This window comes from Aulostomus chinensis, chromosome 7 (assembly GCF_037954235.1).
Source record: "Aulostomus chinensis isolate RoL2024-O1b breed Wild chromosome 7, RoL_Achi_v1.0, whole genome shotgun sequence".
Lineage (NCBI taxonomy): Eukaryota > Metazoa > Chordata > Actinopteri > Syngnathiformes > Aulostomidae > Aulostomus > Aulostomus chinensis.
This window is the reverse complement of record NC_141326.1, coordinates 10,857,818-10,875,362: the sequence shown is the minus strand read 5'-3', so window position 1 is coordinate 10,875,362 and position 17,545 is coordinate 10,857,818. Positions and strand designations below refer to the sequence as shown.

The 17,545-nt window shown below is 43.8% G+C and overlaps 1 protein-coding gene across 1 annotated transcript in view; it reads left to right on the top strand.

Moving 5' to 3' along the window:
- b4galnt4a (beta-1,4-N-acetyl-galactosaminyl transferase 4a) overlaps positions 1-16,876 on the top strand; it is a 170,640-nt gene extending 153,764 nt beyond the window's left edge. The window contains exons 9-20 of the mRNA XM_086208374.1: positions 4,751-4,817; positions 7,410-7,574; positions 7,799-7,908; positions 8,377-8,477; positions 8,674-8,747; positions 8,846-10,253; positions 10,688-11,067; positions 11,185-11,338; positions 11,428-11,500; positions 13,640-13,793; positions 14,045-14,171; positions 14,589-16,876. Coding sequence (XP_086064500.1) covers positions 4,751-4,817; positions 7,410-7,574; positions 7,799-7,908; positions 8,377-8,477; positions 8,674-8,747; positions 8,846-10,253; positions 10,688-11,067; positions 11,185-11,338; positions 11,428-11,500; positions 13,640-13,793; positions 14,045-14,171; positions 14,589-14,703 — 2,928 coding nt within the window. The 3' untranslated portion in view covers positions 14,704-16,876. The remainder of the gene's footprint in view (positions 1-4,750; positions 4,818-7,409; positions 7,575-7,798; positions 7,909-8,376; positions 8,478-8,673; positions 8,748-8,845; positions 10,254-10,687; positions 11,068-11,184; positions 11,339-11,427; positions 11,501-13,639; positions 13,794-14,044; positions 14,172-14,588) is intronic.
- The last annotated feature ends 669 nt before the right edge of the window (positions 16,877-17,545 follow it).

Sequence of the window (17,545 nt, the reverse complement as noted above, 5' to 3'; positions counted from 1 at the left end):
AGAGACGTCACACTGGTGTTCAACTCCTTACACGACAAAGCAGATCAAACAGCACAAACAATGCTGACGCTGAGCACACGCTGAGATGCTCTTTCCTCACTTAATTAAAAGATTCTCATTTCGAAAACATGTAAGATGAGATGTTGTGAAACTGATTTTTCTGTGTAAGAAGTTGTCATAGTTATGGTTACATTAGGTCTTAAAGGAAGAAGTCATAGAAACATTCTCTGTGCTGGAGTAACACACACTTTTGAGCAACTGAATGACATCAATACTTGATGTTGCAGGCATGATCAACCATGATAAAAACACGCTGCTGGATGCCCTTCTGCTCTCCAGTTGGTTCTTTCCTTTATTTCCTCCTGGATATTGATTTTTTTTTTCTTTTCTGCTGAACTGGTGGGGCCAGCAAGCCGGCCTCTACTTCCTCCTGGCGCTCCCTCTCAACACTGTTTCAAACAAGATGCATCTGCAGGGAATACACACCCATATTCATGCACACGTACTATGTGTGCATGCATGTAGCAGGTGCACACATGTCGTTACACCAGGTCAACACCTTTCTCTGCAGAATTAATCAAAGAATCTAATGGGGACTGGAGGAATTCACACAAAGCTGTAAAATAGGCCACACAGGTGCACCTGCAGTATTTCAAGTTGTTTTTATGTGTGTGTTTATATTGATTCTTGAGAGGAGGAAGCTGCTGATGACCCTCTACTCGTGCACAAACATATGGCAAAACCACTAAAGAGCCAACTGTCATTGAGTTTAATTTGCAATAAAAAGACAAAACCTTGCTCGCAGCTTTGGCTGACAAAGCTCTGTTGCTTTTTGTTGCTTTGCTACTTAGATGTTGCAATCTGTTTACCTCACACTGTCATTGTCGTGTTTCTCAATCGAGCTGTTTTATATCTGTTGCTTTTGTCTCCATATTGGAGAAGGGACGCCTCCTTTGTCATCCTACCCAATGTTTCCTCCCATTCAAAGAGCTTTTATGCCTCTGTGGCTGGAGGAAAGATTTTTTTTTAGGATTGTCTGAAAATCCATGTGATGTTGCATCTGTTCCGCCAATGTGTTGTGTCAGGAACACTTCAAACAGAACTTCTTAAAATCTTTGTACATTTCCACTCAGTCTCAAAGAGGAATTGATTAGGATTTACTGTTCAAGGGTCACTGTGACCTAGGGCTGGGTATTGATTCTGATTTTCCAAATCGATTCGATTCGATTTTCCAAGGTCCGATTTGATTCAATTCGATTCTACATCGAATTTTTATTTAAACACGACCAAGTGACTGACAACACAAAAAAATGAATGAATATAAATTGAATTAAAATAAATTACAAGATAGACAATGTAAATAAAGTATCTACAAAGATAACACACATAGACAGGACACGTCCAACAATTACAATTCAATGCCACATTCTCTGCTGACTGAAGCAAAGTTTCGATGCGTTGTTTTAAGCTTGCGTACATGTTTGGTATTGTCACTTCACTTCCTGTAGGTGTTTGCAAGTCGGCAAACTGTAGCGTGGCTCCAAAGTTTTTATGAGACCTTGTAAACCGTCGTTTTCCACGATGCTGTAAGGTCAAATGTCTTTGCACATAAAAACTGCGACAGCCTCGGTTATCTTCTGTGTGCGTTGTGAGTTTGCCGGTAATTTAGGGGCCAATACCTGCTCCAGGCTGCGATGTTTGAGCCGTGTCGACTGGGTTTCTGCTGGGTGATGTCTTGAAAGTGGTTGCGGAGATTTGTCGTATTCCCACAGTACTTTACCATCCCGTTGCATAGTCTGCATATTGCTATTTTTCCCCTTAAGTCGTCTTTTTCTCCATCCTTAAAACCAAAGTGCACCCAAGCTTCAGCCTTTAATCTCGCCGGGGGTGCCTTCGGGGTTGTGTTTCTTTCCGCCATGTTTGCTTGACTGGTAGTGAATTCTCACGAGATCACATTCCATTAAAACTGGCACCAACCGCTGATCACGTGAGACTGCCAGAGTTGATAAACAGGCTGTTCTCTGCGAGTTAGAAATCGATCAGTGGATTTTAAGAATTGATATCAAACCATTAAAAGGAAAATTGATTCAAATGGATTAAATCGATTTTTTAAACCCAGCCCTACTGTGACCTCACAAAATGCATTTTTGATGCTGTAAATCATTTATTGTGTAGCAACTGTCTTGACTAGTAATTGGTCGTACAGCCAGGCACAGGAATAGAAAGATAGGAGTGTTTTGGTTTTTTTTTAAATGCACTTCCAGTGAGTAAGTCAATATTCTCTGTTGGAAGACGCTCCCTTGTAATTGTCAATCAGAGCAACCTCATTTTACTCAGCAAGGTAGCTGGATTTAGAAGAACATGAGACGACACGTGAATCAATGTTGCCTTGCATCACATTGTATCCCAAGCAAAAGTCATTCAGGTGAGATACAAGGCAGCACAACTGTCCATTTAAACAAAAATGATGGTGACTTCTGAAGTAGTTAGCGTAGATGCTGTCATAGCATCACATGTGTCAGAAATGGAGAGTATTTCTTATTTGAAAGAATACCACTTAAGACTTTTCTCTAGGCAAAGAGCTGTTTTGTTTTTTAACTTTTCTAGCAATTAGCTTCAGGCTAAGACATCAAAACAGCTGCACATCCATTGTCAGTTTTCTATCGCCATCTCTAATTAATGGGTGGTAGAGTTTAGTTGCTGAGGTGGAGACATCCTGAGCAATAATGGCCACAAACTCTTTGTTTGAAAGATGTGTAATTTCTTCTTTCTCCTCCTCCACACTGCCGCACGACTCTGCAAGGGACATTGCCTGACCCAATTCTGTTGATCTGATTGGTGGGTCAGAAAGCGATATACGGTGGTAGACAGAGAGGTATGTCAGGTTAAATTTGAATTGCACCAATAAAGAACCCGAACAATAAAGTTTGCACCTGACACCTAACACAGTTACAGACTCCAGCTGTTGTTGGATTGGGCGAACCGCGCTGGACGATATCGCATGTGTGGCCATATTAATTGATGGAGGCGTGATGATGCAGCATACGATCTTCGGACGCCCGCTGTGGTCATGGACTCAATCCAGCCCATGTTCTGGTCCGTGGACAAACAGGATGGTGCCTCGCTGAGGCCTACAACTAAAGTATCATCATTTTAGGGAGGCTTTTTTTAATCCAAGCAGGGAGAGAAGAATGGATGCTGCACAAATTGTAAAAGCCGCATCAAGTAGAAAAGCTACACGAAGGAAATTGACTTGAAAATTGAGAAGGCAGACTAATTCCTGTTTTGACTCAAAAAGCAGTATTATGAAAGTTATTGAACTAATCTGCTGCTCTCGGATCGGCAGTGTGTGATGGTCACTCTGAAGTGTCACAAGGTGCTCACATGGTCAATACTTGTACTGCCTTTGTGTTGCTCAGGGAAACTGTAAAAAAAAATACAGGAAAAGGATTTCTCATTTAAAAATCCACATGAAATTCCGTTTCAGCTGAACACTTTGACTTCCTGGTTTGCAGTACACCTCAGCCTCAAATGTCTGTAGGTCAGTGGACAGGCTTCCCTGCTTCCTGTGTTGCTCTGGAAATGCCCTGAGGCCAGAACAAAAGGTCGTGGAGGAACATTCTCACCACCTGTTCTTACTGCTAGCTTCCCTCGACCATTGCTGCCCTCCCATTTCTTACCTCATAACCATCAGGATTTGCTTGGTTAGTTTTGGTTGCTGCCACGCATTACTGCATCACTGACACCACTAATTTACCATCTTTGTTTAACTTTACTCTAATGAGTCAAAAACTTTGGAGTTACATCTGCACTGACTGTCCTTTCTTGAGTCAGGCCATGTCTGACTTCACCTTGAGGACAATCACAATGAAATGATTACACAATGCAGAAGCCTTGGGCAGCCTGCTGAGCAGCCCACCGCCGCCTCTCAGCGTGATGTCACACTGTGTCCTTGTTTGTCGTGTGTATGCACCTGTGTGGATACGTGTGCTTCCTTACAAATGTGTCAGCGTGTGTGTGTGTGTGTGTGTGTGTGTGTGTGTGTGTGTGTGTGTGTGTGTGTGTGTGTGTGTGTGTGTGTGTGTGTGTAAAGGAGTAACACAGAATACAAATTCTGGGCATTCTACATTCATAAATACTATGAAGTTGAAAACGTGTAGGTTCATGTGTGTGTGTGTGCGCGCGCGTGTGTGTGTGTGGTGTTGTCTTGTGTTGTGCATATACATGTCCAGATATTTGCATGAGCAAGAGGAGCGTGTTTATTTGTATTCTCAACCAGAGGGTGGCAAAACGACCTGTCTCCTGTGATTATATCCTAGGTAACCAGAAGCGACGTGGTAATTGTGAAATCTATTTAAAAGAATTGTAGCTTGTCTCTCTCTTTATCACACACTCTCTCTCTTCATTCCTTTCTCTATGTTTCTCTCTGTTGTCAGGTCATTAATAGATCATCCTTTTCACGCCTACACCCTCTTCTTCCAGCAGCTCTCCTCTTTCCTCTACCCCTCATGGCTTCACATCTCTGTTGATGTCATGGCCCTTTCCTCTTTCTGAGTTAGTGTTTATACGAACCCCGAGTGTCTGATCGATCCCGTCATGCTGCTTGAATCAATGATGCTCAGTTAGAGTGTCAGTTCTGTCTGCATATAGTGATGGAGGTTCTCTCCTCACCTTCTTCTTTCCACAAGTTGGCATTTGCCCTTTTCACTGTCTCATCCCCTTTGTTGTCACTCTCTTCTTTTACACACAGTGGCGTCCATTCCTGCCTGGTCTGAAATATGAAGTGATAGACTCTGCCTACATCTCTCTGTACACAGGTGAGAACTCTTTTACTATGACATTGCTTAGAAAATAAATAAAATCTGAATATTTCTTCAGTGGTTCCCTGATGTTTGCAGGTAAGAGAGGTGTTGGGGTAGGAAGACTAAGGGAGGATTGTGCTTGTTTTATTGTGAAATGTTCAATTAAGCAAAAGTACATAAGAAGGCGTGCTTTAAAGTCATGACAGTGGCACGATCAGGACTCTGCCTTGTGCTGCAAGCATCGCCCTCAAGTGTAATTATTCAACAATTACCAACAAAATAAAAATGTAGAACAATGTATATTCCACTTTTAGACAGTTAGCTTTAAATAGTAAACCTTTTTTTTGTTTTTGTTTTAACCAGTTCAACAAGTTGTCTGACCTACTAATGAAGAGATCTAATCTGGTCACCCAAAAATTGAAGTTAAGTGAATAAAGATGGATTTTATCACTTCAAATATTCACATCTGGATTTTATCTGATTAAATATTTTGCTTCAGTTCATATTTGGTAGTGACACGGGAAGGAGGTATGTTGCTCTTGTCCGTATTTAGGGTAACAGACTGCTTTTTTATGTTATGTTACCAATGCAGGGGGCCACTGATTCACTTCCCTGGTTGTTCTGGCATCCATACAAACACGGGCTGTGTGTCCTAGTCAACCCATTAGCACCTCCTCTGGCCAGTTGAGGCACCTACTCATGACGGGAGGGGAAGTGGGGGGAGTCGCATAATCCTCTGGTGTGCTGTGTACCCCCTGGTGAAAATCCTTTTTCTCAGGTGGAAAAAAAGAAGAGAGAAAAAAAAGAAATAAAAAAGATGCAGCTGATTGTCTTGCATGGGTTTATCCAATCAGGGGTGGCTGGGGGGGCTGAAGCCTTTCCCAGCAGCCTTTGGGCGAGAGGCAGGTCACCAGTCCATGGCAGGGCCAACACATAGAGACAGACAACCATTCACACTCACAGTCACTGGTCAATTTAGAGTATCAATCAGCCTTGTCCCCTCTTGATGTCTTTGGACTGTGGGAGGAAGCTGGAGTACCAGAGAGAACCCACACAGGCACAGGGAGAACATGTAGACTCCACACAGAAAGATTCCGTGCCTGAGCCAGGACTCAAACCCAGAACCCTCTTGCTGTTAGGTGACAGTGCTGACCACTGCACCACCGTGCCGCCGTCTTGCATGTGATGGAGCATGGTCGTCCACGGTGCTTGCCAGAGTGACTGTGGGGGTAGCGCAATGACCAGGACAGCTTGTGAGGGTGAAATGGCGATATACCAACACAAAAGTGCATCATCTTGATAGCTTTAATATGACATTCTCTCATTTTATCATGACTTGACAGTTGGAGAGAAAAGAGAGAGGAAAGTTCTGTGGTCGCTCTATTTTTGCCTTTCTACAGTATAGGTGTCATTTATGTCATTGATGAGAGTACTTGTTCCTGTGTAGATACGGAGCCACTATAGCTCTAAGAATAGCAGCGTGCTACAGGAACTCAATATCATAACATAGAAAATTACCAGCAGCATAGGCATGTGTCAGCTTACTGCACCTAGGGATGTATAAAGTCACCTGCTAGAATCAAGCACTCATCCTCCATCAGTCGTGTTCATGTTCTCGCTCCATATTTTAGTTCTTACCAGCTCTTTTTTTTCCCCAGAAATCCATCAGGAACATTGTTCATTGTCCATTATATTGCATTTTAATTTCAGATGCAGCAATTTTTTTTCCTGTTTCAGATACGGATTGGTGTGATTTCACTTTTTAATTAGATAGCCCAGTGTCCGTGAAAAAAACGCATAAAAATGCAACCAAGACAGTAGCTGTTAAATAACTTTTACTGCGATATACATATTCTCTAACTTGTACTGGAGACAAGGGAAGGACTTGCAAATTAGAGCAAAACTGCAAACAGTAGGAATCATACTTGCCTTGAATTTCCACACCAGAGTTGTTTTGACATTAAAACAATGCTGTCGTTTTATATTGTGACCCGTCATTGCATTGAAGATTTCAGTGGCACAGGTGAAGAGTTATTCTCTCTGAGGCTCAGGTGTAATAGAAGCTCCAAATGAGATCAACAGATGTCTTACTGTTGGAGAAAGTTTAAAATAGGCATTGTCTGTATAGTGTGTGTGTGCGTGTGCGCGCGCGCACGCGTGCGTGCGTGCGTGCGTGCTTGTGCGTGTACGTGTGTGTACATACACACACTATTGAGGATAAAAATGATACAGACCACCATGTTAATTATAAAGCATTTCCCCAACAGGCCTTGCCCCTGACACACCATTAATCACACATGCTCTCTCCTCCCACTCCGCTATCGATTGGTGTAATTATGACTCTACCCTCTCTGTTTTTGTTTTCCTCCAACTTCTTCTCATCCTCTCTTTTAAGCTTTTGCTCCTCCTCCTCTGTTGTTCTTGGTCTCTCTGTCTTTTCCTTCTCTATGGGTTGCAAAGATCTATGATGGCTATATCATACATATTGTTAACTGTCGAATGTGTTCAACGTTGAGCTAAAACAATGCAATCATATATCTATCTCTGTCTGTCTCCTGTACCATCTGTGTCTCTCTTTGTCACTCACATCATTTCCATCTCTTTCAGACGAGTCCAGTCTCAAGATGAACAGTGTGGACCACATCCCCCAGACCTTGGCCAGTCACATCCGTCTCCCAGAGGAGTCCCAGCCTCAGGGTGTAGAGGGCGGCAGCAACGTGCAGCATGGAGCAGATATGCTGAAGCCAGACCCAAGGGATACCTTCTACAGCAGTAAATCTGCCCATTCTACTTTTCCTGGCCTGTCATTTGTCTGTCTGTCATTTTTACTGTTTTCAGTTATTTCATCTGGCTATCATTGTGTTTTTCTTTCCTTTAATCGTCTGCCATTAAATTTATCATTGCTGAGTTATCTGACTTCCATGTTTGATGAAGGCAAACACTCCCCTCTCTCTCTCTCTCTCTCTCTCTCTCTCTCTCTCTATCTCTGCCCTCAGCGCCTGTCATCGACCCCTCCCGTCTGGAGAATGTGCTGCCTGCTTGTCTCTACTCTCCCACCTACGTAGTCAAAGATTTCCCCATTGCCAGATACCAAGGCCTGCAATTTGTAAGTGACCTCACTATCACCTTCCCTCTGGGTCACTCAAGACCTGCTACTCAGAGTGTGTGTGTGTGTGTGTGTGTGTGTGTGTGTGTGTGTGTGTGTGTGTGTGTGTGTGTGTGTCCTTTATGCTAGTCCTTTGACCTCCATAGTTGTAGACCCTTGAGAGTCGGCATAATATTCAGATCAGTCCTTACTGATTTGACATTTAGTGTTTCTCTCACAGCATGAGTAGTAAAGGGAGGATGGTTGTGTTGAGTGCTGCTCCCCCCTATTGGCCAGTGGAATTTACTGCAGCAGAGATGGTTCAAAAGACTGAGAAAATCTTTTTGTGATCATTCACACTAAAGGACATGTCCTTGGTGTTATGTCAAGAATTCATTGGAATGACAAGCCTATGTTGGTCAAGAATAAACACTGATGGGTTCACGAGTGTTACATTATTGTCCATATGCGTTTGTTACATTTCTCCAGGTGTATCTGTCTTTCGTCTATCCGAACGACTTCACACGACTCACCCACATGGAGAGAGAGAACAAATGCTTCTACCGAGAGTCTCCAATCTACTTAGAGAAGTACGTTGCATTCGTCTTTTTGGAGAATGAAGGGAACATTCATCTCTGTCTTGTACATATGAGAGAGCACACTGATTACTCTGAATACCTGCTCCAGTGTGTGTGGATATGCTGTAATGCACATCGGAAATTGTGCTAATGCTTGAGGGGTGTGTGTGTGTGTGTGTGTGTGTTTGTGTGTGTGCGTGTGTGCCAGGTTTGGTTTCTACAAATATATGAAGATGGATGAGGAGGAAGATGACAGACCGTTCTTCTTTCCCAACCCAGACGGTAACTTAAAATGAATAAATGTGCATACATATGTGTAGGCAGACACACACACATACACACACCTGCACGCCCTCTTTCAATTGTCTTCATGTTTCCAGATTTCTTGGAGGAAGAGGAGGTAGTGGATACAGAGGACGAGGCGGAGATTGTTGGCACACAGTCACCCAAGAAGCCCTTTCATCCCAGTCAAACCAGCCGCACCTCTGACCCCTCCCACCAACACTCAAAACCTGGGCCCACACTTGCCGGCAGAGGAGGTGAAGAAGAAGAGGAGGACCCTGATGAAATGGAGGAAGGAGGAATTAATAGAATTATACGTAGCCGAGAAAGAAGACACTTTCCTCACAGAGATGGACAAATGGGCATGGAGGTGGACTGGGAAAGGGATCAAACAAAGGGCAACACCAGAGAGCTGCTTCATCCTGACACAGACAGTGTGGTCCAGGGACGCTCCCTGTCCTGGATCCGCACCAGTCCTGGTGGAGGAGGAAGAGAGAAGGGGGCTGAGGCTCCACCTAAGCTGACAAAGTCTTCACTCCTTTTCCCTCAGAAGTCCTCCCTCTCTGCCCTCGCCAGCCGTGCCAAGCAGATCCTCAGTAACTCCGCCCACAGCAACAACCTCCACGACAAGCCTGCTGGAAGCAAAAAGGAGAGGAGGGATGAGAACAAGATCTACATCACCAGACCTCGGCCTGACAGGGAGAGGGAGCAGCGGCGAGAGAGAAGGGAGGAGAGGGCATCTCGCCACCCTAGAGAGGTGTTCCCTGGGGTCTTTCTGTACCAAACTGGGAAAACCACCAGGCTGGTCAACCTCGGTGCCAAAGGACATGTTGGGGGAGTTATGAAAGGAAGTAGGAGCCTAGTTAGTTCCCCTCAACTGTGGCCAAACCCCCCCACTAAGGAGGGTAAAACATCTCACAATGGGAGCATCAACATTCAGAATGAAAGTGCACAGAAATCTGCCAGCAGGGCAGCAAAAGAGTCCGAACAGGGCAAGAGGAGAGGGGACCACCAAGCTTTAAAAACCACTGTCACTGCTGATCTCCCCAGCAAAGGAGGCTCTCTGACCCCCCCATCTCATCACCAAGATTCTGCTTCCCCTTCTGCTCCCAACTCCACAGAAAACCCCCTGCAAGGTCAATCGCGGGTCATCTCTTACCTCAGGACTTCAGAGATCACAGAATCCCAACAGCAGCCAGACCTCAACCCAGCAGAGCTCGACCAGAACGCAAACCGCTCCAATCCTGACCCTGACCCTGAGCCCGAACCGGAGGATGGAGAGATGTCAGATTACAGCTACGAAGAGGTGGAGGCCCGGCCAGGCTGGGCAGAAGAGAGCATCAATTGGCAGAGAACATTCTCGGTCAATCCGATGGACTTTGAGCTGCTGCGCTCTGACTGGAATGACCTCCGCTGCAACGTGTCTGGCAACCTCCAACTGGCAGAGAGCGAGGTGGTGGACGTGCTGGCGCAGTACATGGAGAAACTCAACGAACGCAACGGAGGGTAAGAGACGGGGTGGGAATAATGCCCGCAATCACTGTATTTTCAGTCGTGATTGCTTATTCTAACCATGATGTGACCCTCAAAGTAATTTCACAGAGAACATATTGGTCATGCCCTGGTGCTTTGACTCTTGCAATCCTCTGTGTACTGATTACCTTTTTTCTGCTGCAGCGCTTACAGGTCTTGATGTTATTTGTGTTTTCTCGCCTGACCTTTTCTCTCTTCTCATTTTCCACCCACGAAACGCCATGCTGACTTCACAGAGCCACAGATAATGAATAGCAGTGTTTGAAGTGGTCCGCCTGCAGTCAAACAATAATTAATCCAGTTGCAACAATGATAAAAGAAGTGCTTTTCATACTTGCAGCCGTCCTCCTTCTTTCTCATTGTTTTTAAGACCAGGTTTTTCTCAAACTTCTCTCTCTGTGTCACAGGATTTACACCCTGCTGCGAATCATCAACGTTGAGAAGAGGCGTGACTCTGCAAGAGGGAACCGTTACCTGGTTGAGCTGGAGCTAATGGAGAGAGGCCGCAGTGTGGTGCGTCTGTCTGAATATATTTATCTGCTGCTCCACCGTGGCAGGCAAGGAGATGAAAGCCTTGAGAACACAGAGTCGGCTCCAGCTTCAGCTCCAGCTTCAGTGCCCTCCGCTGCCACATCCAGTCTCACCACCCCACCGCCCCTGCCCTCGACCAGGTCCCCCGCGCGGGCGGGAGCCACACCCTGGAGCACTGCTTATGTTAAACCTTTGCTCTGCCAGCCGGTCATGCTGCAGTGGAGAAAAGATGTCATGGTGCACTTTGTGGTACCTGGTCAGTCAAAATTTCTTTCTAAACGGAACCAGATAAAGTGCAGTACATGCATTGAAAACAACAGTTCAACAATCTTCTAAACCTTATTGTCAAGTTTCTCTATTTTCTCTGTTTCAGTGAAAAACCAGGCTCGCTGGGTCCAGCAGTTTATCGCCGACATGGAGAATCTCCATCATCAGACCAAGGATGACAACTTCAGTATCATCATTGTCGACTTTGAGAGTGAAGACATGGACGTTGAGCAGGCACTTAGAGAGAGCAGCGTGCCAAGGTGGGTGTTTGTATGTGTGTGCACAACACGACCAGCAACATCATCTGATTAGAGATGTGAGTCATCTTCATATTTTTAATGCTGCTCAGATATGAGTATCTCAGGAGAGAGGGGAACTTTGAACGCTCAGCAGGACTGCAGATCGGAGTGGACACAATTGAGGTAAGACACACACACAAACACACACACATACACACACATAGACGGAGAGCAACGATATGTTAACTGGCAGGAAGAAGCCGCTCAAACTGACCACATGACCTTTACTGACTGATGGACAGCCAGAGAGGACACTCCTGCATAATGAATAGATCATGCCAGGCTGGTCTGTCACTGACGGTGAATCTCAGCCTTATCTTGCTGCCTCCGCCTGTTTCCCATCACCGTCTCCCACGGACCCCAGCCAGAGATGATGGCGAATCACTTCGACAGTTTGCTGCATTTCTTCTGTCATGTGTATGTCATAGCTGTCATATCCGCTCCCTTTCATAGGTTATTTGTGGGCATGTGCCCTTATGCCGCTCCCTGGCTGTCTCTCTATCACACATGCATGTACGCCCACCCACTGAGTGTGGAAGGGCTGGGAATGTGGACCGACGTTGATCCGTCAATTGAGTGTCAGTGCTGTCATGGTGGAATGACAGGGCTGTCATTCAGGTCTGAAAGACCTGTGGGATCTGGAAATAAAGACACTCCACTAAAGCTGAGCTGCTTTCTTTAATCCTAAAATCCCATATTGGGCAGAATCGCCTCCGCCAAGGAAGTTGTGTGCTCAGAGTTAGTTGGTTGGTTGGGGGGTGGACTCTCATAACATATCGTGTTTTTTGTTTTAGTTTTTTTTTGGGGGGGGGGTGTATTTTATCAGTGAATTAAAGACAATTTCAAACTCTACTTACTTTCCTATTTACTTAGTTCAAGATCCAGTTTTTCTGCAGCTATTTAATGCTCAGGTGGACTACTTACATTTTTCGCAAGGAAAAGCATCAAAAAGAAAAACATTGCCTCAATTAGTGGTATGAAGAATTAATAACCATTGAAACTGGCAAATCTCAGCTGAACACTGAAAAGCAAGGCTTTTACTCGTCACTAGACTCTGATGTGTGTACTGAGCAACGTGAGTTGCTGTTGTTGTTGTTTTTTTTAAAGGGATGGCTCAAGTTTTTCAAGTCCCAGATTTACTGGCTGCTTCCCAATGATACTATTGATAGGCGAAGTTATTTCTCAGCACAATCCACTCTGTTTGTCACAGGAGCTCTAGAAAATTGGGCTAGAACAAAGCAAGGTCAATAGGGTCACATTTCTAGCTTCTACATATGGGAGTGTGACCCATGAATTTTTTTTTTATTGTTTTTTTCATCCCAACTTTCCAGGAATAGCATGAACTACATTGCACTTTTTTTGGGGGGGGGGGGGTAGGCGCCTTTATTTAACTGTAAACAGACAGGAAACAAGGGAGAGAGAGAGGCATGTGACATGCAGTGAAGGATTCTAACCCGGGTCAGCTGAGTGTGTGACATGCACTCGACCGTCTGAGCAAGTCATACTGCGAATATGCTTGAAAAATCTCAACTATCCCTTTAAGAATCTGATGACCCCACTCTGGATTATTTGACTGCCTGTCTCTTGCTGCCCTTCTTCACCGAGACAAACTTTGCTCTCGATGATTATCATAAACTCTCACGTTCACTTGCACTCTGGTGCAATACAAACTTCTATTTATTGGACTTTCCCTGCGCTGGATTGTGACAGCAAACTTGAAACTAAGTCAGACTCCAAAGAGATCAGGTTTACAAAAAAGTCTCAGTACAGTTCAGCACCCTCCTAATATTTCATTGAAATGAATCCTCTCTCAAAATAGATTCAATAAAACATTATAATCCTTATTAATGGAGGATTTTTTGAAAGGCTGTCTTATTGTACTGTTTTAGTTTAATCTACCTGTGAATCTTAAAAAAAGTATCAAGTGAATGCAGGGTATATGAAAGTAGTTGCTCCTCTGAATGAGTAGGTTGAGGATGAATCATATATTTGCAAATATAAAAGAAGGTCATTGATATGCTCGAGATGCTAAAACAGAAATGAGCTGTTGACCTTGGCGGAGGTCTGGATTCTGCCTCCACATGCACACAAATTTGCACCAACTCATAAATAAAACTGTCAGTCGTTTAAGCTTTTTTCAAAATGCTGCAACTTCTGCGCATCACATTTATTTGGTCGCTTTAAAGGGAAATTCCTTTTACTGAGCAGATTGATTGTAAATGCAGTGAATGTGTAAGGTGTTTTTGGTGTTCCCTGCTGTAGGACAGCCACAGCATCGTGTTCCTGTGTGATCTGCATATCCACTTCCCTCCCAACATCCTGGAGAGCATCAGGAAGCACTGTGTGGAGGGACGTCTTGCTTTTGCTCCCATTGTCATGAGACTTGGCTGCGGAAGTTCGCCAAAGGAGCCTGACGGTAACGCGCACACAAACACTCACGCACGCAGAAACGTGTGCAACATTCACAAAATTTGGATTGAGTTTTTAGTTTGGCCTCCCAAGTGTTGCATCAGTTCAAGGCAGCTAGTTTGAGTTCATAATGCAGATTTTCATTTTACACGCGTGAGAGCACACTCTGATCAGCACGTATTTGTTTAACATCATCGTTGTTGATGCAACAGCCTGCAATAACGCTTCTTTTGAACCTTCCTTTTGTTCTCACCGCAGGTTACTGGGAAGTTAATGGCTTTGGCCTGTTTGGAATCTATAAATCAGACTTTGATAAGATCGGAGGGATGAACACAGAGGAATTCAAAGACCGCTGGGGAGGAGAGGACTGGGAGCTGCTGGACAGGTAACCTGGCACAAATACACAATGTTCAAAAGTCGACTGTGAGACAGTAACATTTTTCCTTGTAAGACATGGGTATTGTACTCACATACTGCCAAAGGGTACAAGTACATGATGTAAGCAGTAGAGATGTTCAAAAGTTAACTGAGATGTTACAAAACAAATATGCAGTGTGTGGACAAAAACTAACGTGATTTGGAGAGTCGTCTTGCTACGCGAGACCAGAACTAACATAAGAACAGCTGTTAAAGTATTTACTCCGATTTGATCAAAGCTTCAGTGGTAGCCTAGCACAGTGGGAAGAAAAGCAGGATAGAGGTTCACATTCTCCCTGGAATCCCACGAGGATATGCCAAAGTTTTAGAAATAGCAGCCTTTTCTCTAAAACTTGTTTCGGTTTCTTTCTCCCTCTGTCTCCAGGGTGCTGCAGAATGGTTTGGAAGTAGAAAGACTACGCCTGCGAAACTTCTTCCACTACTACCACTCCAAACGAGGCATGTGGAATGCCCAAAACAAGAAAACTCCCAAGGGATAGTGTCTCCTGCAGGATGGAGGATGCTAAGCAAGCTCACTGCAGATCCACTGTGTGTGTGAGAGCGAGAGAGAGAGAGAGAGAGAGAGAGAGACCTGTGGGAGCTCGCTCACTGCCTGAACTCTGCCTTCTTTTTGAAACAGACCCTCTTCCGGGGAAGCTTCTGTTTCACCACCGGCCCCTCTAATATGCTTGTCTGTATGAGGAGACAAAATCAACATGTGAACTTGGGGAGCGAGCTGTTTACACAGATATCCTGAGTCACCGCTTTGACTCACTGACTCAACTACTGTACAGAGAGAGGAGTCCTTTTCTCTCTTCTCTGTCCATCTTTGGTGCAATGTTTTCACACTGACTGGAAAGCAGCTGTTTTGTGTGTTTGTTTGTGCGAACGTGTACATGTGTATATAGTATGTATGTATGTGTGTGTGTGCGTGTGTATAAATATATACATATATACATATAGTTGAATACAAACCCATATATATGTACATATTAATATATACATAAATACACACACACACAGGTATGTGTGAGTGTGTGTGGGTGTTGCGCCGCTTGTGTGTGCTTACGATGAAAGGAAGCACCTTTTTTCTAACAAGGAGATGTGAAGACAACCTAAGATCTTTTTTCTAACACGCTCACACATGGGAGCCTAATGTGAATGTGTGTCTACAAGCTATTCAGATAGATTAAGACATGGTGGCATATCTCTGGTGACCAGTATGACTTTATAGATCAACTACCCATCAGTTATCAGTACCCGGTAGGACAGAGGTGCTGCAGTTCTACTAATATTATGAACCACAAAATTGTCTTTATATCTCTTTCTGCCCCCTTTCTTTCCCTCTTTTCTCTGAATCTTCAACCATTTTCAGCCTCTCTGGTATTCAGCCAGTGTTACTCTGTATAGTTGTATCACTAAACCCTCTTTGGTGGCCCTCCTGACATTTTGTTACATGAGTTTGTTCTGCTGTTAGTTATCTGAAGAGGATTTTTTTCAGTTATCATGGCCGTTTATGGGTGCACTAACAGTCGTGGTGCTATTTTCATTTCTAAAACACTGAATTTGTTTACAGTTTACACTTTATAATGTGACGCTATCCTCCATTATTCCCTCCAGATCTCTGACCTCATTGTCAACTGGAACATTAAACTTCGAACAGGAGGGAAGCAGAGGACTAAAATCTATGTTGTCCCATCATTTCTTGAAGCCTATTCTGAGTTTATTGTTGCAAATATTTGATTCGAAGGATAAAAATGCTATCTCCGCTTAGAATAGATGGAGAGCGCTCAAGTTCTTGAAAACATGGAATTACATAAAGCTCAGACAGGAGTCGAGACTAGTTTCAGTCGCAGACAAGATGTGGCAATGAGAATGGCTGTTTCACAAATGTGTGCCTTCATCAGGGTTTGGCTGCAGGCAGTTTTAATTTATACTATTGAGGGCAGATGAGGGCAGGGCCAGACAGAAATACACCATTATCAGCGGGCTGTAATGTTACTGTAAATTCAGATGCACTGTAAAAGAAGCAAATCTGGTTCTCTATGATGGATTACAGACATCTCAGTATGTCTCCTGTAATACCTTAGAAGCAAGGCGGAGTGGCACGGCCGTAACTTTGGATGATACAAGGTTGTTGTTGCAAACTAAGGGAAGGAGAAAATGTTTAGAAAGACTACTGGTTATAATGGAGACTGACTGGCAGCTGCAGTCCAGCAGGGCCCCACTTTACCCATAGTTTGACTGGAGGTTGAGCTACTAATGCCTCCCTTTATGCAACATAGTACTTGTATTGACGAGAGATGGCTGGAGGGCTCTAGTCTGGATATATATATGAATAGAAGGTAATGATCTGTTATTGACAATATGATTGTTAAAATGCCCTCCCTCTTTGCCTCCATAGGAAAAAAGGTCTATACTATATTAGGTCATTTAACACTGACATGGGACTATTTAAAGAGTACGAGGCCGTATAGACTAGATTATATATGAAATATATATATATATATAAATATATATATATGTATATATATATATATATGAAGCAGAACAATGAAAATAGGAATATACATTCCAAGGTAATTTCTGTGAAATTGTTTTGTAGAGAAAAAGGTTTTAAGAATGTATTGTACTTTTATTTTGATGTTTGTTTTTTGCAAATAAAATTTTATGCTTACGCCCAGATCATTTTTCAAATGATGTATTGATTTTTGTGTTTGTGTGTGTTTATTGTTTCTTGGTAATAGGTTTGTAATCTAAATTTAGATACTGAAATATATGAGAGAAAGAAAATAGAAACGCTATACTTCACCTGGCCACATGGTGGTGCTACATCCATATATTGAATACACTTGGTTGCAATACAAAATGAATGATAGTAAATAAAAAATGAAGGCAGTTGAGAAAGTGTCCCTGAAACTAAAATGTGTTCAAAATCGCATGACTGGCTTAGCGTGATTTAATGTAGTTTCAGCAACAAGTTACAGATTTTTTCCATCCATCCATTTTCTTCCGCTTGTTCCTATTAAGGGTCGCGGGGGGGCTGGAGCCTATCCCAGCGGCTACAGGCGAGAGGCAGGGTTCACCCTGGACAGGTCACCAGTCCATCACAGTACCAACACATAGAGACAGACAACCATTCACACTCACAGTCACACCTACGGTCATTTCAGAGTATCAATCAGCCTCATCCTCTCTTGATGTCTTTGGACTGTGGGAGGAAGCTGGAGTACCAGAGAGAACCCACACAGGAACAGTGAGAACATGCAGTCTCCACACAGAAAGATCCCGTGCTTGAGCCAGGACTCGAACATGGAACCTTTGTGCTGTGAGGCAACAGTG